The sequence below is a fragment of the Notamacropus eugenii genome, chromosome 1 (genome assembly GCF_028372415.1).
Source record: "Notamacropus eugenii isolate mMacEug1 chromosome 1, mMacEug1.pri_v2, whole genome shotgun sequence".
NCBI classification, from domain to species: Eukaryota; Metazoa; Chordata; class Mammalia; order Diprotodontia; family Macropodidae; genus Notamacropus; species Notamacropus eugenii.
Genome location: NC_092872.1, coordinates 708,321,217 through 708,348,756, shown reverse-complemented (window position 1 = coordinate 708,348,756; position 27,540 = coordinate 708,321,217). Strand labels below are relative to the sequence as shown.

Sequence of the window (27,540 nt, the reverse complement as noted above, 5' to 3'; positions counted from 1 at the left end):
TTTCTTCTCTCTAGGTTTTCGGGCCACCCTTGTCTCCTGGTTCTCCTCTGATGTGGCTGACCTCTTCTTCTGTCTTCTTTTCTGGATCCTCCTCCATATCACACCCTCTAACCATAGGAGTCCCATAGAACTCGGTCCTGGGCCACTTCACTTGGGGATCTCATCAACTCCCCTTGAATTAATTACTGTCTTTATGCTAATGATTCTCAAATGTACCTTTCCTGCCCTGTTCTCTCTGTTGACCTCCAATCTTGCATCTTCAGCTGCCTTTCAGACATCTCAAAATGGATGTCCAATAGACAGTTTAATCTCAAATGTCTAAAATGGAATTCATTATCTTTCCCCAGCATCCTCCCAATCCTACACCTAAGGAGTCATGCTGGGCTCTTTGCTATCTCTCCTTCTCCCCCTGCCCCCTTATCAAATCTGCTGTCAAGGCCCATGGGCTTCACCTTTGCAATCCCGTTTGAATATGCCCCCTTTCCTCCTCTGACCCCACCCCCAACCCTACCTCACACCTAGACTATAGCAATAGTTATTGGTGGGTCTACTTGCCACATGTCTCTTCTCACTCCACTGCACCGTCCATTCAGCCACTAAAGTGACTTTTCTAAAGCCCAGGTCTGACTATGTCATCCCCTCCATCGCCCCTACTCCTACCTCCCGTTGCCACTCAACAGAGTCCAGCAGCTCCCTTTTGCTTCTGGGAACAAATACAAAATCCTTGCTTGGTATTCAAGCCCGTTCAGAACCTAGCCCCTTTCCCTACACATTACTCCCCATCACCTATTCTTTTATCCAGTGACACTGGTCTTTGGGATATTCCATAAACAACAGCCTCCCTCTCTTGGCTCTGGGCTTTCTCTCTGGCTGTTCTCTCATGCCTAGAATTCTTGTCCTTCTCTGCTCTGAGTACTGCTTTGCCAGGTTTTTTTTAAGTCCCAACTAAAATCCTACCTTCTACAGGTAGTCTTCTGACTCCTCCTAATTCTAATGCCTTCTTCCCTCTGTTAATTATTTCTATTTATCTGGTATACAGCTTCCTTTGTAAATACTTGTTTGCATATTGTCTCTCCCATTAAAGTGCAAGTTTGGCCTTAGCACAGTGCCTGGCAGGCATTTAATAAATGTTGACTGATTGACTGCATCATCTGAGCAGACTACATTAGCCTATCTAGGCCTAAAAGTGTGACAGACTGGCCATAAGGTCTAGCAAATCAAAAGTGGTCAAAGAATTTCTTACTCTGTAATAGGTCTGAAAAGTCAGCACAAATCACTACCATTGCTCTGTACCCCAAATAAGGACAAAGCAAGGAAAAATGAGTGTAAATCCCAGCTTTCCACCAAAGACAAATTTCAACCACCCAGCTCATTCTAGGTCCTAACCAGCCATTTAATTAGTACATTGTTTATATCCTTTATAAAAGTTAACAAATAATACTTGGCACAAGGAAAGACTAATAATCATGGAGGTAAAAGACAACCTGGGGAAGAAAAATCAAAGACACTTAAAACACAACTGACTTTAACAATGAGATGTTAATTTTTTTAAACAGACATGATATTGGGGAAAAATCAAATTGAAGTATATTTTGTAGGACCTCTTGGACAAAGCCCTCATTACATTGTGCCCTTTGTTGGACCCCTAATGGACGATTCAAGTTCATGCAGTATGGGAATCCACAAACTAAGGAAAGGTGAAGAAAAGCAAACGGTTTCAGGAGACTAAATGACTGAATCGTCAAAACCTCCAACCAATGAAGGAAAAGACTGTAAGATTTCTATGTATTGGACCTGAAAAGCAATCTAAGAAATGGACTAATGGGTTTCTATGAAGGTATCACATACAGAAAAGTTCCCAAATGCTGAACATATTGTGGTCCAAAAGTTTTTCTGTAAATTGGAACTCATTTTTTCATAGAAAATAATGTTATACACAGTGATGAGGCCCTTTAAAGCCACTTTAACCTATAAGGTACCTGAAATACAATACTATGCCCATAATACGACAGAACTTAACTATCACCACCATGAACTTTCTATGAGAAAATGCATCCAAATCCCAGTTTGAGATGCTAGACAGGTAGTCTTTCCCACTATCACAGATGGGAGGTCCCCTAGCTCCAAATTACTGGTGATGCCTCCTATGAACAGGACCTAGAGAGCCGATGGAGGCTCTCAAAATTTGGAGAGTAAGTCCTTCTACCTGTGTAAAACCCTGGAATCTTCTCCAAGCCAGCTTTCTATCAGCTCTTTTCTTTTTTTATTCTGTCTGTTTCCTTTCCCCAACCACCTCTACCTCCTACACCTTGGAATCAAGATTCCTCTTTTCTCCAGGGCTGAAGGAGGTACAAAACAGATCATAATCTCACAGCTTCTCCTCAACCCTGCTGTCTCCGAGGATCAATCAATCCTTTCTGGGATGTCATTCTCACATAATATGTGAGACGTATGAGTGGGTATAAGTTGGTCAGAGGTGTAAGTTGTTTGATGTTGTTGCCGAACTATGACAAATAGGCTTTATCTAGTGACTTATTAAATAATTAAATACAAAGAAAGCCTTTATCACTACAAGACACCGGAATAGGTTATTGAAAGAGATGATAGAATTTATTTCTCTGTAGTCCTTCTGAAATTATTATTGAAATAATTTAAGGAGAGTGTTTTATATACTAACATGGTCACTAACTTCACAGTATTACATATGCTTTTCTCAGAGGGGCAGTAAGGACACCAAAGGGAATAAAAATGGAAAAAGTAGCCAGATCAGACCAAGCACACACAAAGAAGGTCCCTGATAGAGGAGATAATTGTGAGACAATGGAGCTAACAGATCAATATGCAAAGTAGCTGAAGGAGGGTAAGCTATATATTTATATAGCTTAGAATAAATTTTGGACTTCATTAATACAAAAAAAATGAAGACTGGGAAAAAACATCATTGACTGCTGATGCATCTGCCAACTAACTCTCCCATGAACAGAAAACCGCCATGCAATTTCCTATATACACAAATCAAGGGCATTAGTAGGGAAGGAGCAGGCTTTTGTAATCGATGTTCACTAAAGGACCATGTTTTTGCCATTTCACACCTGACTGCCTAGAATATAAGATGCCACTGTGCTAACTTTTTTGATTATGAAAAAACATTCTATTTTGGTAGAGCAAAATACTGCTTTAAAGGCTCTTTTTGAAAAAGGTTTATCCCATCGATATATCAAAATAATTCAAGATTCCTTGAAAGAAATAAAATAGAAATAATCTCATTCATTGCCCTTTTGATCATAAATATCAGGTGAGGTGTAAACAGAATTAGCTTGCAAAGGGTATTCAATAATCTGTGATGGAGAAGATCCAGAGTAGAATATGAAGTGCATTATCTGTGGATGGTGGGGTCCTCCAGATGCTCCTGTTTGTGGATGACATTGAACCATCAGATGAAGCAACTGCTTGGAATGGTTTACCCAAATAATATGTCTCCACCATTAGCTCAGAAATCCCTTTTTAGGAACATCTAACAGTTTCATTCTTCTGGTTAGCGTTCTAAACTGAATCAGTGAGTTGAGAATTGGTTCCTAGGTTATATTTAGTGGAGACTAAGTTTTTTATTTCTGTTCTTTCATATGTATGCGTGTATGTGTATATATATACACATATGTACACATGCATATATATACACATATATAATGTGTACAAATGTATATACATAAATACACATAAGCATACATCTATAGATGGAACTTTTAAAAGCACATACAGTTAATTAGTTGTGAATCTAGTTGTGATCTAGCTAAACCAGAGAAACTTCCTTTCTCATTTAGCTGCTCAAAAAAAGGAAAGATTTTCAGCATTTTTTTGAAACAAAGGTCTCCTTAAATATAATTAAAGAAGAAAACACAATTATTCTGGAAAAAAAAATTAAGCCCTGGAAAAATTCAGAGTCTCCTGGAAGAGACTTAAAACTACTCCAAATTCGAGTTTGGACTAACCATCCACCCACACAGGAAAGACCAATTGGATGAAGAATGCCCACTGCCCAGATTTTGACATGCATTTGGAAGGGTAAGCTGGAGAAATTTCCTATCATTATGTATATCTGGGACAAAAAGGGCAGAGGGACAACAAGTTGGGCCTGGAACTGAACAGGAGAAGAGAGGGATGGATTGCCTTTGGGAAATTAACAAGTTCCATCCGTGACCCTAAACTTCCCATAGAAACAAAAGTTCATCCTTGAAATACCAATATTCTATCCATATGGAATTTTGCTGTATGAGTGAGATATGGGATATTGTCTCTGGAAAAATTAAAAATGAATATCACACAGAAAGGAAAGGAGAGACAAATAATGGGAGCAGACTGCAAATATAACCATTGAAGAACTGGGAGGATAAATAGAAAATGATGTCAGCATGGAAACATATGACAGGAAGAGGAGATGGGGAAAGAATGATGTACAGTCAAAGCTCTCCACTGGACCCTCTTGATATCAAGAAAAATGCAGGAAGGCTTCCAGCACTTTGGGCAGACCCCTGTAGTAAACCTATGGTAGGAGATGGACCAGAGGAGCAGCCACAGGATGGGCATGATAGAGGGGTTGCTATCTGCATCAGTGGAGAGAGTATGTCCATTACAGTACTGAAGAAAGGAGTGATGACTACTTAGTAGGAGAAGGTCTATGGAACTTCGGATAAATTATGGTACTATGGGCTTATGAGTACAAAATTCTTGGCAAACACAAAATCTTGAAAATATGAACAAAACATTAGTGGAAAGATCCTATGGATAAAACCTTTTAGCAAGATTAACTTACCTTGAATAGCAGACAAATACACAAAGGTGTCTTCATGCTCCATGTTCTCTAAAAATACCTGAAATCACAAAACGCAGCAGTTTTAATGCACAAAGAATAACCAAAACTTATGAGAGCTGCAGCAGCAATTTCAACACAATGATTAATTTTCTTCTTTTTCTCTTTTCTAGACAATGGGCCCAAGAAGTCTGTAAAAGTTCTAGAGTGTTATAAAATAAACAAAATACAAGTCTGGAGTCCAATTCTTAAATTTAATAAACAAAAGCTCTCCCACCTTCCTTTTTTAGGAAGATAACCCATCTCTGATGCTGGAGTAGAAGGTAAGCCCTGTGAGGATAGACGCACCCTGGTATCTGGCCCAAGTGGGCACTGAATAACTTGTTGAAATGAGTGAAATCACTGGTGATGCTACTACATGTTGATGGGAAAGTGACCATAAAAGGAACAGAGGAACAAAGCCGTCAGTACCATCACTGTCATCTCCAGTGACAGCTAAGCTCATGACAAGTGGAGACATTTCGTTTCATGCTTATCCCAAAGGAGCCAAGAAGAATGTTCTCAGTTTAGAGTGACAGAATGCTGCCTGCACATTCTTGGTAGGAACACTGAAAAAGGTGACCAGTTTCTGACTAGTACTAATTGGTACTAATGTGATTCCTACCCCCAAGGGAAAGGAAATGGAAGAGGGCAATATATTGTCAGGGAAACACAGCAAAGAAGACAACTGAGTTGTGCCCCTAAACCAACAAATGCACAATTAGAAGTCACTTTTTCTCCCCCTGCTTGGTGAGGGATGGGTGAGGGGCAGGTCCTCCAGCCTCCAGGAGAGCTGGGGACAAGATAGGACACTTGGCATCTCTGTCCCATACCTCTCCAAGGGGGAGGGGTGTGAAAGGGAGCAGGAGAGCTGCAGAAGGGGTGATTTTTATCCACAGCAAATGCTTTTATTAAAATTAGAATCATCTGTCATAAAAGGATCTCCCATTGTCTTTGTTCTTTTGCTCTGCGATCTCTCTAGAACACCCTTTCTCTTCACCTTCCAAGTCTACTTCAAGTTTCCAAAGCCTAGAGTCAACACCATTGAGCTCCTGATGATGCCCTGGAGCATTTGTTACCCAGTCTACACATTTGGACGCTATGGCTGAGTTTAACTGAACTACCTTATTCTCTAATAAGACACCATGGCACAATGACTAGTAAGCTCAAGTCCAGCCTGTGGCACATATAGGTTGTATGACCCTGGGCAAGTCACTTAAATGCTCACTGACACAGGCAACTCTCTAAGATGACAAGCTAAAGAACAGCAGCCAATCTGCCTTGGTACAGGGAGATTCCTCACCAGGAGTTCCTTATGCCAACAAAGACACAAGTCCAGCTGAAAAAAAAGAATTGGTTTGTGTGTGTAAGTCCTATCTCCACAACACAATTATGAGCCCTTCAAAAGCACGTCATCCAGATTGGCTAATACGACAAAATAGAAAGATGATAAATGTTGGAGAAGATGTGAGAGAGTTGGAACGCTAATTCATTGTTGGTGGAGGTGTGAGCTGATCCAACCATTCTGGAGAGCAATTTGGAATTATGCCCAAAGGGCTACAAAAATGTGCATACCCTTTGACCCAGCAATATCGCTTCTAGGACTGTATCCCAAAGTGATCATAAAAATGGGAAAGGGTCCCACATGTACAAAATTATTTATAGCAGCTCTCTCTGTGGAGGTCAAGAACTGGAAATCAAGGGGATGCCCATCAACTGGGGAATGGCTGAACAAGTTGTGGTATATGAATGCAATGGAATACTATTGTGCTCTAAAAAATGATGGACAGGAAGACTTCAGAGAGGCCTGGAAAGACTTATATGAACTGACGCTAAGCGAAAAGGAGCATAAGCAGGAGAACTTTGTACATAGCAACAACCACAATGTGTGAGGAATTTTTCTGGTAGACTTAGAACTTCATGGCAATGCAAGGACCTAAAAAATTCCCAATGGACTCTTGAGGCAAAATGTCTTCCACATTCAGAGAAAGAACTATGGAACTGAATCGCAGAATGAAGCAGAATATTTTCTCTTGTGTTATGTTTTGTTATGGTTTTTCTCGCAGTTTCTCCCATTCATTTTAATTCTTCTATGCAACATGACCAATGTGAAAATGTGTTTAATAAGAATGTATGTATAGAACCCATATAAGACTGCATGCCATCTAGGGGAGGGAAGGGGGGAGGAAAGAGGAGAAAATCTAAGACTTATGGAAGTGATTGTAGAAAACTGAAAACAAATAAATTAATTAAAAAAAAGGATGTCATCTGTTTCTTTATGTCCCCCATGAGAACGAGGTATAAAAAACACCACAGAGGATTTATCCAAACCAAAAGGGAGGTAAGCCAGTCTTACAGCAAGAAGAAGATGTAAGAGATGGGATAGCCCAATGAAACCCTTGTGTTCCCAAATATTAAGAGGACCAAAGGACCACTGCACTGACTGGAAGCTATGTGGAGGACTTATGAGATAATGTGACCAAGAGTGATTCAGGATAAAAGGAATTTCCATTTCTATCCTATGAGGGAGTGCCCATACTGATGAATTAACAAGTCTACCCAAGTGTCCAGTCCCAGTTCAATCGTAGACCCCAGGGAGATGGTCAATCAGTCCTTGCTGAAATGAAGCCTTTCCCAATTCCTCCAATTCCTTAGTGCTTTCTTCCTCTTCAACTTACTTCATTCTCCTCCTTGTGCACATGCTGTGGCTCCCCCACCCCCTCAGAATGTAGCATACTAGAGAGGGAAGGGTTATTCTTTTTGACAGGCCCATAGTAAGTGCTTAATAAATGTTTGTGGAATTCAACTGAAGAGGTTTTCAAGCTACTCTCCTCCACTTGGATGGTTTCTGGAATGTGCTCTGCTTACCTTCAGAAGCTTCTCCTGGGTCCTAAGTGCCTGGGGAGCTCTCTGTTCTATCCAACAAGAAAGAGTCCTTAAGGCAGCAGCCCGTGTTGGAATTTCGGGGTCATAGGCTGACAAGAGAACCTCCTGAAACTGTTCTTGTGTGGTGCATCCAGGGTTCCGGTTTGCAGTGGTACTCTGGGCCGAGAGACGCTGCTGCATGGGGGTTGCTCCCTGGGTCTCAGGCGGCATGCACGGAGTAGCAGAGGGGCTCTCTGTGTGGTTGGCTTCCTCACTCTGAGGCTGCTGGCCTGAGGGTGTCTGGACCACATCAGCCTCAGAACTTCTCTGAGGTTTGGTATGAAGCTGACTCTTCATCCTGCTTCCACCTGAATCTTTTTTCTTCACTGTGGCCTCTGCAGCTGCACTGACTGTGTCAGTGGAGAAGGCACCATGGGTACAGATGGTAATTCGGAGATCGGAGGCAAGTTCTTGAATGACAGGTTCTGGGTATGTGCAGGAGACCTCTTCAAGCAGAGGCACCAACTTCTTCAGGACATCAAAGTCACTTGATTTCAACTATAAAAAAAACAACCACACAAACCCAAATCAACACAACCAGAATTAACAGAATTAACATGGTAAAAATGAGACATGTATGCCAAACACCAGCTGATTAAAATATAAGAAAAACAGGCTTGGAAAGGGCAGAGAGATCTCTCAAATTCAATTTCCTGATTCCAGCTTAGTTCTCTATCCAAATCATCCTGTACAAAGTGATGGCCATTTTACTTATGATCGAAGGTAAAGGTGAGAATTACAAAACAGTCTGCATTCTCTGATGAAACATGTTTTACTAATCTTATATTTTTTAGTGATAAAATTTGGTGTACTAAAAGGAAAAGAAAATAATGGAGAAACATGATAAGAGGTATGTTAGGAGGGCCCAAAAGTTAAACCTTCGGAGGTTTGGGGCTTTTTAAATCACCTCAGACATCAAGACCTGCTATGCCCTAAGCAAAGGTACCATTTTGAAAAGGGCAGATTTGTGGCAGAATCCCACCACAGACGCTTCTCAGATTACTTCTGCCAACACCATGAGGTGGTGGTGATGGTTGTCCTTCGTTTTTGAAAAGGATCAAAATGACATCACTAGGTTAGAGTCAAGTTACAGCATGTCTGACTGTGGCTGATCAGACCAATATGAGCTCGGAAGGCTCTACCACAGGTTGGACACAGATAGCTCGTGTGAATATTTGTGGTGGATTCCCTAAATCTGCGCATCTCGCATTTCTTTTGAGCTATTTCACTTCTGCGTTGCTCATAGAACACAGTATCTTCTATTAAACCAGCATAATAACTGATAAGAGGTTGTAACTTACCCCTCCCCCTCCACTGCTAGGATTGCTGCTAAAGGAGTCATAGTAGAGGCTTTTATAATTTGGGGGAGGGGCTTCATGTATAAAACAATTGACAAAGCTGATGTTATAAACATCCAGAAACATATAAGGGATAAAAATGTATATTGTGGAGCTGTTAATATGTGTAATATGGCTGTTCCTCAGAGACAGCAAGATTTTTCTGTAATATAAAACTAGAAATAAGTCTTCAAAAATAATTTTGCTAGGTCTTGCCATACCAAATTTTTATTTTTGTCTAAGCATTCACTCATACCTTGGTTCCTCCTTAAGTAATTAAAATGGAAATATTACATCTATCTACAGCCTGCACAGTCTCATATCACCTCTTCTCTTGTTTTAGATTTTAAAAATTTTAAACAGCAAAAAAAGAGCATTTTCCATACATACAGCAGAAGACACATACACACAAATGACTGTATAGGAAACTGTGAACTTCCATTTCATGTTACTTGCTTTAAAAAAAAAGTCCATAACAAGCTCAATGTTACTTTCAAAAGTGTACAGCTTGTCTGTGCTTCCTTCTCAACTCCCTTCTGTTTGCTTCTATGAATTTCTGAAATGTGTCAATGGCCCTCTTTTTTTGGTATCACTATTTCAAACTTACTCTTAATCCTTCTCCAATTAAAAACGGAAAAGGGAGGAAGCAAAATGAATCTCTACAGTGGCCACGTCTCTTTCTGCACCTAAATTCACTCGTCACCTCTTTGTCAGAAGGTGGGAGACATAGTTCACCACAGTCACTGAAGACATAGTTGGTGACTACATTTCTCGTAGGTCTTTTAAGTCTTTCAGACTTGTTTTTCTTTATAATATTGTTGTCCTCGTACAAAACATGCTCCTGATTCTGCCCACTTTGCTGCACTTAGCAGGATTCTCTCAAATTAACTCTTGTCATTTCTCGCAGCACACTAATAAGCCATGGCATTTACACACCACAATTTGTCTAGCCATTCCCCAACTGATGAGTACTCTCTTAGCTTCTAATTAATTTTTTTTTCCTTTGAATCTCCCGTTCAAAATCACCATGTTTATTCTGCTTGAGATTCTCCCCTTCTTGGTCTTATCCTCCCTCCTGGGAATCTTCATTTCAGTGTTTCCTTTAAGAAATGATTCTTTCTCCTTTTACTTTGACCTCTGGTTCTGACTGATCTGGGCAGTTTTCATTTATGATTTCTTGGAATACAGTGTCCATACCTTTTCTGTGTTCACAGTTTTCAGGAAGTCCAAATGATTCTTATATTCTCTCTCTTTGATCTGTTTTCTAGGTCAGCTTTTTTTCCTTTAGTAGGAGATAACTTTACATTTTCTTCTAGGTTTTTTGTTTCAATCTTCTGATTTTGTTCTAATATTCTTTGCTGTCTCTTTTCTAATTTCCAGAGAGTCCATTATTTGGGTAAGGTTTATCACTTTCTCTCTTGACCTCTCTGGTGTCTTAGGACAAAGTACTAGGTACCTCTGGACACCACAGCTATCCTGGTGTGAGGGTTACTATGCTCAGTGAGTCACTGATCATTCTCACAGTGCTTTTTCAACTAGTCTGAGGCTTTCTTGGACAAGCTTTCCTTGCCTCCAGAAAGAGAACCTTGCAGGCTACATGTATTTTTGGTCCTTTCTAAGCTTGTACCAGGAGGCTGCCTGTACCAGTTCTGGGTTTGCTGGCGGCATCTCTTCTACTGCCCAAGGGCAGCTACCTATTTGTACAATTCTCAGGAGGAAGAAGTCACCTACTGCCAGTTATAAATAATTTACAATTTCAGTATTGCACAACTAAGTTTTTCACTATGTGAAATGATCAAGAAAAGCACATGGAAGAAGCCCAGAGGCTTGAAAAAGAATTTAAGTGCTGATTATTTATCACAAATCATGCTCTAATTCTGGATAGGAATTTGTAGTAATAAACCCTAACTACAAAATAAGAATGGTCAGGCATGAAGCAGTGAAAGTGAGACACAGAATCATCAGGGGCTTGATTTCCATCCTCTCTGCTCTCACCATTTCTCCAGCACAGATCTCATCACCAAATCTTGGAATTTTTCGAACACCCACTGCAGATGGAAGGGGCTGTGTGCCAACGGGTGACAGGTCCCCTTTCTAACTGGCGGCTGCTGTTCTTACAATTTCAAGTGGGAGAGAGGAGGAGAGCAACCCAGATCGAATACCCATCTGCCCTCTCTCCTGCTAAGAAGCCTGGTGGGAAAGTGGCAATATTGGTGGTTGTTGTTTTCTTAATCTCATTTTTAAGTCAGTTCTAAGATTTAAAGTTGGGATCAATAATCTCTAAAGTTACTTTGAGCAACAAAACAACTTGTGCTTTGGAAATACTTGTCTTTATTCTCCATAGTCTCTTTTTCTATAATTAATTATTTTTCTTTAAAGATTTAGCTGAATTTGTTCATCATCTTATTTATAATGGAGCAAAAAACTGACTTCAGTGTTCAGCACAGTGCCTGCCCATAATAAGCCCTTAACAAATGCCAGCTGACCGGCTGACCGATTTGCTAATGGGACTTGACTAATCCATAGATCAGAAAAGAAGAGTCCATATTTTATGATGAACCACACAAAAAGAAGAATATGGCACAAAGAGAGACAGATTTTAAAAAATAATTACACTTTAATTTTGAGCTCCTAATCATCTCCCTCTCACCCCTCCTCCACCCATTGAGTAGGCAAGCACTATATCAACCATACATGTAAAGTCATGCAAAATATATTTCCATATTAGTCATGCTGCCAAAAGAAAGCAAGAAAAATACACTTAAAAAGCATGTTTCTATCTGCACTCAGAGTTCCTTGGCGCTCTCTCCACAGGAGGATAGCATTTTTCATTGTGGGTTCTTGGGAGCTGTTTAAAATAGTTGCATTGATTAGAGTAGCTAAGTCTTTCACAGCTGATCATCGTGTTCTCCTGGCTCTGCTCACGTCATTTTGCCTCAGTTCGTATAAGTCTTCCCCGGTTTTTCGGAAACCATCCTGCTTGTCATTTCTTACAGCACAATGGTGTTCCGTCACAATCACATAGCACAACTTGTTCAGTCATTCCTCACTTGACAGTTACCCCTTATAGTTCTTTGCCACCACAAAAAGAGCTACTAGGAATGTTTCTGTATGTATGGGTCCTTTTCCTCTGACCTCTTTAAGGTACAGACCCACTAGTGATATTACTGGATCAAAAGGTATTCCCAGCTTTACAGCCCTTTGGGTGTAGTTTCAAATTGTTTTCCAGCATGGTTGGATCAGTAAGAGGGATGGGTTTTACTAGTCACCATAGATACATTTTTATCAATTAACACTTTCTCAGATAGGTGAGGGAGTTGGTCAGTCACTTTTCAGTTTTTCCAACTCTTGGTGACCCCATTTGGGGTTTTCTTGGCAAAGATACTGGAGTGGTTTGCCATTTCCTTCTGCAGCTCATTTCACAGATGAGGAAACTGAGACAAATAGGCTGAAGTGACTTGCCTAGGGTCACATAATTGGTAAGGAATCAGTTCCTCCTGATTCCAGGCTTGGAACTCCATCCACTGAACCACCTAGCTGCACGGTGTAGTCTTGGCTAATATATAATGCCAATGTTATTTTAAATATGTTATGCTTTAGTGGCAGGCTGTATAGTACAGTGGAGAGAGCACTAGCCTCAGAGCCAGGAGAACCTGGGTTCAAGCCCCAACATATGTTGGCTCTAAGAGCCTGAGGCAATTCACTTAATTTCTCAGTGCTCTGAGCAACTCTTTGAAGATGCTAAATGGCAGAGGGGAGGCCCTGCCTTGGGAGAGGAGAATTTTCCAGGGGAGGTCCCTTTCCCAGTTCCAGGCCCAGTCCCTCTCCTTCAGTGGCTCCATGGCACTTTGGGACACTAGGTTTGAGGGCAAAAGTTCTCTGGTGCCTCTGTGAATGGCTCATATCATTAGGATATGGGTATGTTCCCCAACAGTTTGGATCACACCCTGCACACAGCCTTCTTCTCTGGCTGATTCTTTTCAGTATCATCCCATGAATCCTCCCCAGAGAGGCCCCCTTCTAGGTGTGTTAACATTCCATGGGGATGGCAGAGCCCCTGGGAAGTTTGGCCTACTTTCCTGATCATATACCCCAAGGACAACTGTCCTGGATCCAGGCTGATTGGGGGGACGACGACACTCACACAGCTGTCAGACTATTTTCCTACCAAGCAGATCTTCTCCTTCTACTATATATGTCTTACACTGAGATCAATATTCAAATCAAGGATGCCTCCATTTGTGGAAAAGGTGCATCACTGACTTGCCCATGGCTCCCCTCCATACCTCTGCACCTTTATTGTTCCCTGGCCACCATTTGCTCTACTCTAAGGTCCCTGAGGGCAGCACCTAGCTCCACTTCGGTTTCTGTACTGCTGGTGCTTATCACAGGACTTGGCACACAGTAAGCACTGAGTAAGTGCCTTTTCACTCCTTTTCACTTGTGTGTCTATCTCCTACATTATATCACTTATACCACTTCTTGCCAAGCAGTTGTCATTAGTAATATGACAATGATGATGACAGCTGGTATTGATACACAATGGGGTTTGCAAAGTGCCTTACAAATGTCATCTCATTCCATCCTCTCACAACTCTGGGGGGCAGATGCTATGATCATCCTCACTTAAGAAATAAGGAAACTGAGGGAGACAGAGGTTAACTGACTTGCCTAGGGTAAACACATCTAAGGTTGGATTTGAACTCAGGCGTTCTCTAACCCTTTGCTCACTAGCTGCCATGAAAGGGTGGGCCTGAGCTGTGATCAACTGATATCCACTATGTGTTTCTGCAGTTCCCATTCTTCAGAGGTGGTGGTACTTATGGTGGAAAGACCTGGAGTTGATCTGGAGTCAGAAGACCTGTTGAATCCTTAGTGATAACCTTGGACAGCTCACTTTAGCTCTCTGGGCCACAGCAAGGTCCGTGCCTCTAAATGGAGATGATCAAACTACAAGACTTTTAAAGTTCCTTCCAGTTTTACATACATCATCAATCAACAAACATTTATTAAGCTCTTACTATGTGTCAAGCACTGTGTTGTTAAGGGCTGGGAACATAAGGAAAAAATAAAACCAATGCCTGTCCTCAAGGCGCCCCCATTCTAATGGGGGAAAGTATATTTGCAGGAATCAGGGCATAGAGGAGAAAGCTGAGTAGATCAAAGGTAGCTTTACATGGGAGGGCAGACCAAGAGAGGCCTCCTGGAGGAGGTGGCCTTCCTTAAGGGAAGCCAGGGATTCTAAGAGTTGGAGATTAGGAAGGAAATCATTTTAGGCAGAGAGGTCCCAGACAAAGGCACAGAGGCAGGAGATGGAGTATTACACATGAGGCATGGCAAGTTAGATACATGATAAAACACATTATCAACCTGTTGAACTCTGGACAATGGGAAAGGGGAAGATCTATGATTTCACTGGGAGAAGGGACTCTCAGGTGAGGAAATTCCCTCTACAAGGACAGATAGCATTTTCTTTCCAACTTACAGTTTTCAATAGTTACCTAGAGCAGTGTAAGATTAAGTTAATTGTGCAGGGTCATTTGGCTTGGATATGTCAGAGTCAGGAAGCCAGCCCAGGTCCTCCTGACTTCAAGAAAACTCTATCCACTAAGCCACACTGTCTCTCAGTCTAGACAACAGGTATTTTTGATCTCTTTGGTTTTTCCTGTGTAGATTGGTAGGTTAATCTCTTTTCAGCCTTAAAGTTAGTTAATAATTATTTATGGAACACCTGCTATATTCAAAGCCCTACGCTACAGCTCTAGAAAATAAATCAAATCTCATACCTAAATGTGACTTTAGGAAAGGAAAGACAATTAGCATCTAGTAAGTGCATACTACATGCCAGGCACTGTAATAAAGGCTTTTTACAAATATTCAGCCATTTGATCTTTGGTAGTGACCTACTTTAGCTGCACGTTCTTTTTTCTTAGCCTATACTGGCCAATTTTAAATTCTATATTCTGCACAAAAAAAAATAAAGCTAGACTGCCCACCAGGGCATAATCTCAGAACACAGGATAGAATAGAATAGAAAAGAACAGAAAGAAAATGGGTTTTTATGATGAATGGCATTGGGGAAATAACCTTTAAACCTATGTCAAACAAGCAAAATACTGGAGGAGTGACTGGTGCCTGATAGGGAGGTGTTTGTAGTTCAGGAAGATATTAAGACAATCATGCCAAATACTTATAGTGATTTGAAACAGATAAAAATCTATCTCAGTGGCCCCTGGAGTCAACCCAAGAGTAAACAGAATTAAGACTCCATCAGGAATTTTCCAATGAACAAGAAGCTCACTGAAACCTAAGTGACCAATGACACCCAGCTCTTCCTGGGCCTCAGGTCCCTCAGAGTCCTGTCTATCAGACAGATCACCTACGCGGATGCTTAGCATTGCTCCCCTTCCCATATAACCTGTGATCAGTGTGAGGTCTAATACACAGGCACCAGGCATTTGCCCATGGAATAGATTAAATTTTTCAAGAGATTGGTAGGAAATAATAATGATCTGCTACCCTTACAAACTTGACACTGTAGTGTGGTACCCTAAGAATATTCCCAACCTGCTCTCTGGTGTAATGCTGGTCTGATGGTGAAAGGCCAGGGGACATGCTTACTATAGGGAAGAATCACTCAGACACCAGGAGTCTGTTGAGCATAACAACTTTTCAGAATAAATTAACGTAATGCACGGCTTTTGGGGAAAAGAACAATAAAATTCTGATCTGAACAGTGAGTAAGAGCCAGGAAAAATGCTTTGCTCCCCTAAATTTGGTAGCCTCATGTGAGGCTATTTACTAACATTTATATCTCCCTCACCATGTACCAGGCACTGTGCTAAGCACTTTACAAACAGTATCTCATTTGGTCCTCGCAACTCAGGCCATCCTGACTCCAGGGCCAGCGCTCACTCCATTCACCGGGCCCCATCAAACAACTATGTGCTTATTACATACACATATGTATGTGTGTATATGTACATACAATATATGTGTATACACAACACACACATATACATAGTACAAATGGTACAAGATTCCCATTGCTTAGCACAGTGCCTGGCACACAGTGCTTAATAAAGGTTGACTAACTGACATGACTGCACATATGTAATCTATTTAAAATTCTCACGTTGTTAGGGAGAGAGGAGGGGAAGGAGAGGGGCAGAAAATTTGAAACTCAAAATCTTTTTAAAATGAGTGTTAAAAATTGTTTTTTACATGTGATTGGAAAAAAATGCTATTAAAAATTAATGTTGACTGACTGTCTGATCTCAGAGGGAAAGCCCTAGCAGTAAGGTGAAGGGCAAGGCCTTCTGAAAGCTGGTATGGAGTTGAGTCTTGAAGGAAGCCACGGAAGCCAGGAGGCAGAGGTGAGGCGGGAGGCATTGCTTCCAGACATGGGGCTCAGCCAATGCAAATGCACGAGTCAGGAGACAGAAGGTTTTGTTCAAGGAGCAGCAAAGAAGGTCATTGTTGCTGGATTCCTTAGTACATGGGAGAGTTAAGTAGAAGCCTGGGAAGGTAGGAAGGGACCAGGCTGTGATGGGAAGGATGCTGAGAATGTTGTCCCCTGACCTTTTTCCCCATGAACCTGTCAAAGTACTTGAAATGCACATCATTAACCATTATTTTAAAGTCAAGCATTAAAACTTCCTGTTACAAATGCGAATGCTCCTGAACCCATTCACATCTATTAGGTCATTAACATCTCAGTATATCAAACTAGCTTTAGTCACCTAGGTACTAGGAAAAGGGAATGATACAATTAAGAATATTTATGGGACAAACAGACAAAGGGAACCCAGGAGCTGATCTACTACAGGAGAAATAGTCAGGCACCCTAAGGCTACAGGGACCCTTGGCAGCTCAGAGTGGCAGATCATCTTCGGGACAACTCAGGAGTCAAAGAGACAGCCTTGAAATCAGTGTTAAGCAGCACATGGTACCAACCAACGCTGGGTGTGGTGATGGAGGAACATGAAGAAACTCTGTTATATGGTGTCAGACAGTGGACGTCCAGGAGAAGGGTCCTGGTGGCTGTCACAGGAAAGGGCTGGCTGCAGCGACTTGCTGAGGAGAGGATTTGGTGAGTTTGGATGGGAGAGAGATTGCATGTCAGCTGGGCTAGTAGGGAGCAGGCAAGCCTGGAGCTGAGAGTCAGTGAAGACAGAAACAAGAAGCAATGGCAAGCTATACTAACGAGCTCCTCAAAATCAGTCAGTTTCTGCATCCCAGAGATGGCAAACAGACCCAGGGACAAGTGCAGGTGGGTCCTGACGTGGAGTGGGGAAGCTCTGAGGAGTCCCGCTGTGGGGGGGTGCACAGCGATGGACATCAGTATCTAGAGGTAGCTGGACAGACCAAGTGGGCACCGGAAATCTCGTGAGATCTTGGGGTCACAGACAAGGAAGACTTCCCTCACTTGGTACTCTGGCCAAGGGACAGCCCTGCCCTGCCGTTTAGAAGAGTAACTGGGAGTTCAGAGATATCTACTTGGTAACTACCTTCTCCAAATTCTGATATTCACTTTAATTGAATACAGAAAAATAAAGTCTGAAAAGAGCAAAAGGGGAATATATAAAAAATAATTTAAAAACAAAAATGTTCAAACTGGCAAACACAAAAATGAATCTCTCTACAACCTAATGGTAAACACACACACATATTCAAAAAATACAACACGAGGCAAAATACTCCATAATTTTGTCATTCTCTAAATTGTGTGTACATTCCATGCATGACTCTGGAAATTCCAAAATGGAAGCCCCTAAACGGAAAGATTAAAAGGGCCCATTTTCCGGGAAAAACAGAGAGCAAAGAACACTGAGCAACTGAGAAGGCCTGGCCCCAAGAGTCAGTCAACAAGCATTTACCAGCAGCTCATTCTGTACCCTGGGGACACAAAGAAAGGTGAAAGCACAGTCCCTGCCCCGAAGAAGGGGGCACAAACAGGCAATAACCATGTATGGACACGCTATGCTCACACGTGTCGACCCATCCACACCACAACTATTGAACTTCTCCATTTTTAGTATACAGACACACATGAACGAGGCAGGGCTTCTGCAGAAGGTGAGATGTGAGCAGAGGCTAGGGGTTGGGGGTGAGGAGGAAGGGCTCTCCAAGTGTGCAGGACAGCTGGAGGAGGGAGAGGGCATGTTGTATGTGAGGAACAGAAAAGGGCCCAGTGGGGCAGGATCTGGGCATACACAGGAACCAGAAAGGGAAGAAGGGGCTTTAACTGCCAAACAGAGGAGCTATTACTTAATCCTGGAGGTAACAGGAAGCCATCGGAGTTTCTTGAATAAGGGAATAAAATGGTCAGACCTGAGTTTCAAGAAAATCATGTTGGCAGCTGAGTGGAGGATAGACAAGAGAGAAAACTGATGCAACCCCTTTTCCCAATAAAGTGTAGGGAAATACTTAGACAGGTTCTCACCAATGAAATAGATTCCCTGCATATCTCCACCTGCTTCATGAATCCACCACCTTCTCCCTGGATCTCACTTCCCCTCCATTTCCTACCCAATGTTACCCATCCCCATTTGGCCTCTGCTACGTCATTTATCACATTCTAACGTGGATGACCATGATCTGTGTGTTATGTTTTAGTCCCTTTTCTGCCTTGTTTCTGTACTCTAAGGATCAACAGGGTTTACCATCTGCCCTGCTGATATGCCCTCCATCCCCCAAGGCTTTTCCATCTGACTGGCTAATATACTCTAAAGATCCCCAGGCCTTCCTGTTTGCCTCCTAAGGACCACTCAGGCTTTCCACCTGCCTTGCAGCTGACCTTCCTATGTGTGTCTCTCCCCCAACTGCAATGCAATCTCTTCAAGAACAAAGACCACCTCTTCTGCATTTGTATCCCCAGGACTTGGCACAATGCTTGCCACGAAGTAAGCACTTAATAAATGCTTTTCATTCATTCATTCCTCTAATAAACTGTAAGTGCTTTGAGGATGGAGACGACATCATTTTTGAAGATTCTGATTCTTGAAGTATTAGGATTTACTTCAGTTTAATTCAACACATCCAACAAAACTGCATGTTGAACTAAACTGAAGCAAATCCTAACATTTCAAGAATTAGAATCTCCAAAAGTGAATATTATTTCACTGACAGAAAGTTTCACAATGATTACTGAATTTATTTCAGTAGAGTCTGGAATACAGTCAGTCAGACTTGAGATCACTTGCATTAAAATGCTTCCTCACAGCCATCTCCTAGCCATTACATAATTAACTGATCACTCACACACCTAGGCATCTTAAAGGCACACTCATCCTTGGAAGTGGCTGAAGACAAAGCAACTACGTTATGCTGAACGTGATCATTGTTCCAGTGTTCATCTGGGGCTCTTCAAAGTAGCTACAGCCCTAAAGAGGGTCGGTATCTTTGTTTGAAGCTGTCGCTGGCCAGCAATGAAAGGAACAAGAGGTCAGTTCTAGATGGGCCCCATAGCTACTGCTATTAAGGTGTATATCCACCAATGAAGAAGATTACTTCCCAGACAGTATGAAAGACAGGTAAACAACAGCAAAATAACTCCTATCTATAGAGCTATTTAGGGTTTACCAAGGGCTTTCCTCAAAAATTATGTGTCAGATTTATGGATAAGAGAAACGTTCATGGTCAAACAAGAATTAGAGAGGAATATGGGAGGTAAAACAAATAATTTTGATTAAATGAAACTTAAAAATCTTTTATGCAAACAAAGACCAATATAGCCAAAATTAGAAGGAAAGCTGGAAACTTGGGCAGGTGTGTGTATGTGGGTCTGTGTGTGTGTGTGTGTGTGTATAATTTACAGTGAATTTCTCTGATGAGGATCTCATTTCTCAAATATATAGAGAACCTGAATCAAAATAAGAGACATCTCCCAGCTGATAAGTGGTCAAGGGATATAAACAGACGGTTGTCAGAAGAAGAAATCAAAATTGTCAATGGTAGTGAAAAAATGCTTTAATCACTAATAATCACTGAAATGTAAATTAGAACAACTCTGAAGTACCACCTCCCACCTATAAGATTGGCTAACATGACAGAAAAAGAAAATGACAAATACTGCAGAGGATATGGAAAAGGAAGGACATGAATGCATTATTGGTGGAATTGTAAACTGGTCCAACCTTTCTGGAAAGCAATTTGAAGCTATGCTCAAAGGGCTATACAACTGTGCGTACTCTTTGACCCATACTACTACTAGTTCTGTACCCCAAAGAGATCAAAGAAAAGGGAAATGGATCTATTTGTACAAAAATATTGATAGCAGCTCATTCTGTGCTGGCAAAGAATTGGAAATGGAGGGGATGTTCATCAGCTGGGGAATGGTTGAACAGCTGTGGAATATGATTGTGATGGAACACTGCTGTGCTATAAGATTGATGAGGGGACGGTTTCAGAAAATCCTGGGAAGACTTCTACAAGCTGATGCTGAGTGAAGTGAGCAGAACCAGGAGAACATTGTACATGATGACAACAATATTATTGAGATGATCAGCAGGTAGTATATATTTTGCATTTTATTTATTTTCCTTGTGTTTTTTCTCCTACAACATGACTCATGTGGAAGTATGTTTTGCACAACTTCATACATGTAATGAGAATCATATTGGTTGTCTTCTCAATGGATGAGGGAGGGGTGGGAGGAAGAAAGAAAATTTGGAACTGAAAATAAAAATAAAAAACCAACAAGAAAACTAAGTGCTTTCCTCACTCCAGCTCCTGGAAGTACAGGTATTATTATTCCTATTTCAGAGACACAGGTAGGGCCTAGCTCTAAGATTTCACTAGTATAGGGAACTCCTCATGAGGAAACTCCCCTACCAGCTAGAACAAGTGACCTGCCCAGGATAACAAGGACAGGATAAGAGAGAGAGGCCCAGATCTTCCTGGTTTATCTATAAGGCCAAGTTGGCCTTTAACAGCTGAAGGGACTGAGGTTGAAAAGTGAAGTGATTTTACCACAAGTCAAGAATGTCCTAGCCAGTATTCAACCCCCCCAGTCTTTGGACTTCAAACTGCTCTCTCTCCTTAGGTGGCAATTTGAGCTCAAATGAGGTCTCCAGGAAACAGAAGGGATTTCCTACTTTCTTAACTTGTAGGAAATTCTTTTGAGAGTCATGACTGTTTATCCAAGTCACACAGGATGCTTCTCCCACCCAAAAAAATATCCATTCCTATTTCTAGTGAGGGTAGAGAAGTCATATTTTTCTTCTCTCCCCTTTTGCCTTCAAACAAAGCTATCCTAATTTATGTAACTTACCTGAACAGCACCTCCCAAAATAGCAGCCACCAATCCCATTGACATACTCAGAGTCTGGGCTTCCACAGCACTCTCTAACTCTTGGGTTAAGCTGAGACAGGCTCTCCTCAATGTTGCTGCTACAAATTCCACCACCTGCCACAGAAAAGGAATTCAGAATCACTGGCTAGCTATAAAAATATTCCTGAAATGCTTCTTAAGTTAAAAAAAAAGCTATAAACTTACAAAAAGTCATTAAGCAAAAGATATTACACAAAACAGTTAAGAACAAGCAAGACAACAGACCACTGAGCAGAAGGATGTAACGGACAGGGTCAGCAAGCATTCATTAAGCAATTATTCCATGCTAGTGTGGTTTGTTGCTAATCTATTAAAAACAGGTATTATAAAATGCCCCTAGTTGTAGTCCTTCATGCAATACATAAGAGTATATACCAGCAAAACCTTATTTTTAGGTGGCACTTTAAACTTTGCCAAATTTAACATACAGAGCAGTTATCACCTTTGCTGTCTCATCAATTTTGCCAAGAGATTCCAAGCAAAAGATGAACATATCTGTATGTCAACTCAAGGGATGTCAGACGTTATAAACCTCATTAGCAAAACCCCTTCCAAGTTTGTCTGGACCCTAATGTCCTCAAGGTTTCAAGACAAAGAATCAACATAATACAGTTCTGATCAATGAAATCCCATTCACAAGTCTGTGTGCATCCTAGAGTTCTCAAGGTATAAACCGCCCCCAAAACGAATATTTTTTTAAAAAAAGAAGCAATCAGAAATAGTAGACCAGTGTCCCAAGAATATAAATCACTGGAGGAAAGACCCAATCAGTCAGTTTTGTTACTTCCTCTACCTCTAAACAAATAAAGGAACTTCACACTTAGTTAACATGAAAGAGGGACATTGGTGGGGGATGGCCAGCTCAACAGTGTGAAGTGGAACAGAAGAGTAGGTCACAGGAAATAAGGAGAATGAGAAATTGGGAAGTAGGGATATTTGAGGAAGCATTATTACATATGTTAAAGTCCCTTACAATGAAGGCAGAAGTGGAGTAAACTCATTGACTAGAGGTGGACAAATAATGGCCACTAGGATATGGACTCGGTAATACATTTGGACAGTGTGAGACTCAAGGAAGGAGAGATGATGTTGAGTTATATGGCAGAGAGAGAGTCTGGAAGGGACACTGGGAGCAAGGATGATGCTCCTCCCCCCGAGTCAGGGGCGTCATGAGAGGAACTATAGCTCATGTAGATAAGGGTGTTAAGGGAAGACGTGTTATCCAGAAGGGAGTTAGATCTCAGTGAATACCAGAAGATGGAAGAAGAGAAAGGAAAAGGTATAAATGAAAGAAAATTTGGTAATTATGGAGCAGGCATTCCAAAAGGGAAGAAAGCAGAGAGATTAGAAGTGGGACAGTAGGAGATGGGGGTGAGGGATGAGAGGAGGTGTATTCGAAGAAAGAACACTGGAGAAGGGGAATATGATTTGCACTTCCATAGCCAGTGGTTCAGAGGTACTACGATGAGGAGAGTAAGGTAGTGGGGATATGCTAAACCCAGACGAGTGAGTCTAGCAGAATGAGTGGCTGGAGAGCGGTCCATTGGTGGAGGCATGTGATTAGACTGCCTGAGAGCCTCCCTTCAAGTCCACCCCAGTGGAATATGGTGATTTTTATCATCTGAAGCCCTAGGAATCCCACCAGAGCAAGCAGAGGTGGGGGTAGGGCTGGGTTGGGATGGTCCCATCCCAGGGAGCAAGGAGGTGATGAAGCCCTGCATGCACAAGAAAAGGCCATGAGTGGTATGAGAAAGAAGGAGTCTTGACCGTTATCATACTACCGCTACTATTTTCCTATAAAGAGTTAAGGAGGAATGTATAAGATCAGGTGATAGCACTATTAGGCTGTTTCCATTTCCAGAAGTACTCTGAGACAAAGATCTTTAGTTTGGGTAATAAAGCCTCTAGAGAGTTCATGTCAATACAGTAGGGAAAAAAATCACCTGGGGGGGTTAGTTAATTCAGAGAATGACTGTCTGGAGAAGAGACCATCACAATTATTCTTTTTAGGGAAGTAGAAGGTATAAGAGTTGACAGATGGCTACAAATTTTCCCAGCACGAAATATGATAAAGTGGAAAGTAGATAGTACTGGGGTCTCAACAGAAACCAGGGGCTCAGAAATTTTCAAGCAACAACTCAAGTCTTACATTCTGGACAATACAGTTCATCCTAGTCAAGGGGTAAGAGCACATTAATTTACCACAGATGCTTAGGCTAAGGTCACCGAGGATGATGCTTCTCTGAACAAGAATGTCCTCTGTAACAGGTCCCAATGTGCCTCCCCTCCCCTGCTGGATGCCTATAGTCACAATGACACGTTTCCTAAATATGCCTCTTTGTAACTTCTACCCATCATTTCCAGTTCTCCCATTCAGAAACGAGAAGAAAAAGAAAGCCCTCTTTCACCTGACATGAGGCAACAGATTTCATGTCCTCCCCATCCTCAGCTCCTTGGACCTCCCTCACAAGGCAGGGCTCTGAGATCTGTCACCTCCTGGAGGTTCTCCTATAAACCCTCTTCAGATTATCCACATCCTTTCTAAAGTGTCCCCAGGACTGGACATGATACAAAAAAACTATCCCCTCCCTGACCCTGCATATTTTGCCTTGCTTGGTTTAGCCCAAGACTACACTAGCTTTCTATTATGGTACTCCTGTATTTTAACCAGCATTTTGCTAGTATTTGTTACATTATTAATTCTGTCTTATTATTCAATCTGTGTTATTGTATTTAAATTATTATTGTAACAGTGATAAGTATTAAGTATTTAAATTAGAGATATAATGCCATTTTCTGGACCTTTCGACTGTAAGTTAAAGTATGAAATAGCATACCTTCCCCTCACCTATCAAACACCTGCCTCCTCTCTTCAGGGAACAAAATAACCTTACTAACGATGCCGTCGAAATCCCTGTATTCCTATAAATACTGACTTGGATTGGTAAACTATTTATATCATTGGTTTGCAAGCGTCCCTGTGCCCAAACATTTCCTTTAAAATGTCACAGGACAGAGTGGAGATAAAAACTGAGTGAACACAATGTGAGGAGGAAAAGTAATTTAAAAATCTAAAGTACTATTTATTACTGTCATTAATGACACAAAGAAATCAGATTTTCTAAAATATACCTAGGAACTAAAACTATAACTTTACACATTTACATGCTGTCCTGTGGGTTTACAAAATACTCTCTAAACAAGAACCTTGTCAAATGGCTAGGGCCAGTATCATTCACTTCTTTTGGAGAGGAAATGATGATGTGAGTGAGGGAGAATGACTTACCCACAGTCTCACTGTGAGCAGCTTTCTCTCTGTCTGTCTGTCACACACACACACACACACACACACACACACACGTGCGCACACTCACACGCACATGCACACACACAACTGACTGACCTGGGTGATACTGGTAAAAACCGTCTCGGACATTCTCTCGCACAGAACGGCCACCACCTGCAGGGTCAGCAGCTCCTTTTCCTGCTCTTCAACAAGAAAACTTTGGTACTCTTCCAGGGCCAAGAGGCTTTCATGGGAGAGGGGCTGGGGGGGAAGCCTGGCTTTATTTTCTGCTGCTACGTGTGTCAGCTCCTGCAAGAGCAGATCAGAAGGAAGAGGGACATAAAAGCCGCCAGAAACAAGAACTGCAGAGACATAAACCTAAGTATTCTGCAGTGAATATATTCACATAATTATGCCAATTGCCCTGTTACTGAGTCATCCACTTAATATATCAATATTGTATGATCTATCACTTAGCCTTCCAGGGACTCATTTAAAAATATTTATTCAAATGCTCCCTCCACCCCAGATCAACTTCTAAGAAATACCATATTTACTAGGGCTCAGAGAGAAAAACCAAAACCTCAAGGGTCTTCAAGTCTACCATTTTTAGGTATTCATTCCTTTAGGTGTCTTCCAGAGCTGCCCATTAAAATGTAATCAAACCTTAAATCCCAGTCAGCTAAGGTCCCATCTAGATTAAATGACTGAGGACAAAATCTCTGGAATGAAATCAAATCTATAGCTGGAAAGAAGCAGGAAGACTGTGTCACATCCTAGTGAGGCAGACCCTGGGGGTTGAAGTAACATTCCAATACAGAGGGGTCCTTGCCTTCTTTCACCCCAAACCCTCTATGCCTCATGGACACTTCTCTGGGGAGCACTGCTTCCTCCTTGTAGAGAAAAGGTATGGAGAGCAGGAGGAAAGTTACTGAAGGAAACCTCAGCTCTGAGTTATCGTGTAAACACTACAGAAAACCCCAGGGCACAAGAGCACAGCTGAGATGAAGGGAGGGGCAGCGCCCTCATCTCCCTCTCAGGAGTAGGCACCCAAAGGTTCTAAGTGGGTAGGAGAGAGGCTAAGCTTCTAGGGCTCCTCTCCGAATCCCCATCAAAACAAGTCAGAAGGAACAGGTCTTACTCAATAGCAGCAAAACCTCCTATTAACTGGAAAGATCCTTCTGATCCACCCAGAGTTGAGGATTAAGCCTGTCACAGGCTAAGGGCTGAGCTAGGACAATCTTGGAAAGAAGCTGAGTTAGCGATGACATCTGTGCTGCTGAAGAAAGAGGATCCCTCCTTCCCATCTAAATGAAGGCAGGCCAGCAGACCTGCCTTCCTACTCCATAGTAATCACCCTCTTAGAGGTGCATGGAACCCATAATTGTGGGCACCTACAAGGGATGACAGGGGATTCCACCTCATTGAAAGTCGAGGGCTCTCCCTGTGCCCTGCTGCAGTTGTATTGTATGTAACTCTTACCTCCAAACAGCAGATGAAGAAGTCTCCTGCCACACCACACTCTTGACACTGAGACAGCAAGTCCACCAGAAACTCTACCTGGCCGTGCTCTGAGGTGACTTTCTGATACAGGACCTCATCCTCATCACTGCAATGCAGGACAACATTTACTCTGCTAGTATCCCCTACAGACAGGACTTCAAAAAAACAAAACAACCCACATTTTTCTAAAGCAACACTTTACTTCTATACAGAATATCATTTAGAAAGATTTCAAATGAGGGGGGCGGGGTTGTGTGTGGGGGATTTCAATAACCTCGTGAACTATACATATGAACATTATTTCCCATGGTGGAAATTTGAATGATTAATTTTCAATAATCAGACTATTGTCCAGTAAACATAATCACTTGCTTTAATCTGTACATATAACATATACACCCTAAATGAATACACATGTATTAATAAATAGCTAGCATTTATATATTGCTCTAGGGTTGGCAAAATGCTCTCCTTGTCTCTCTCCATCTTTGTCTATCTGAACCTTTCTCTGTCTTTCTTTGACTTTCTCTTTCTCTATGTATGTCACACACACACATCCCATTTGATTCTCACAAAAACCCTGTGAGGTAGGTGCTGTCATGATCTGCATTTTATAGTTTAGGAAACTGAGGCAGGCAGACGTAACTGATTTGCCCGAGGTCACAAGCGTAAAAGGCTGGATTTAGGACTTTCTGCCTCTAGTCCCAATACGCAATCCCCTGCACCACCTGACTTCCTTAAAACTAAACAAGTTGAAGGGGGGTGGAGCCAAGATGGCGGAGTAGAAAGACACACATACGCTAGCTCTGAACCCACAACCCATAAAATATCTGTAAAAAAGAACTCCAAACAAATTCTGGAGCAGCAGAAGCCACAGAACAACGGGAGCAGATGAGATTTCTGTTCCAGAGAGCCTGAAAACCTCTCACAAAAGGTCCTTCAAGCTGTGGACCCGGAGCCCAGCCCAGCTCTGCGTTGGCAGCGTGGTGCCGAGAGGAGCAGATCCGAGCAGGCTTCAGGGATGGAATCTCCAGCAGCCGTGCGGGTCCCTCCACCCACAGGTGAAAAGGGTCAGTGAGAGGGTTTCTTTGGCGGGTCGAGAGGAGAGTGGGGTGCCCCCATAACTCAGGCCCCCTCGGGAGGCAGCAGCAGAGGCAGCAGCAGACCTGGGATCCCCAAGCAGGCAGGAGTTAGATCCATTGTTGAAGGTCTCTGCATAAACCCCCTGAGGGAACTGAGCCCCAGGAGGCACCTGAGCACCTGAACTTGATCTCACACTGAATAGCAGCCCTGCCCCTGCCCAAAGCCC

General features: G+C 42.0%; 1 protein-coding gene across 5 annotated transcripts in view; it reads right to left on the bottom strand.

The window, feature by feature from the left end:
• The window catches only part of TANGO6 (transport and golgi organization 6 homolog), a 219,491-nt gene that overhangs the window by 131,790 nt on the left and 60,161 nt on the right, over positions 1-27,540 (bottom strand). For 4 of the 5 annotated variants that reach the window (XR_011972924.1, XM_072636417.1, XM_072636418.1 and 1 more), the window contains exons 10-14: positions 26,211-26,337; positions 24,846-25,037; positions 21,383-21,517; positions 7,715-8,269; positions 4,811-4,868 (exon numbers count right to left, since the gene is read on the bottom strand). Coding sequence is in view for 4 of the 5 variants with exons in the window: in XM_072636417.1 (XP_072492518.1) it covers positions 4,811-4,868; positions 7,715-8,269; positions 21,383-21,517; positions 24,846-25,037; positions 26,211-26,337 (1,067 nt within the window). In the remaining variant the exon portion in view is untranslated. The remainder of the gene's footprint in view (positions 1-4,810; positions 4,869-7,714; positions 8,270-21,382; positions 21,518-24,845; positions 25,038-26,210; positions 26,338-27,540) is intronic. The other variant, XM_072636420.1, reaches the window with a different exon arrangement.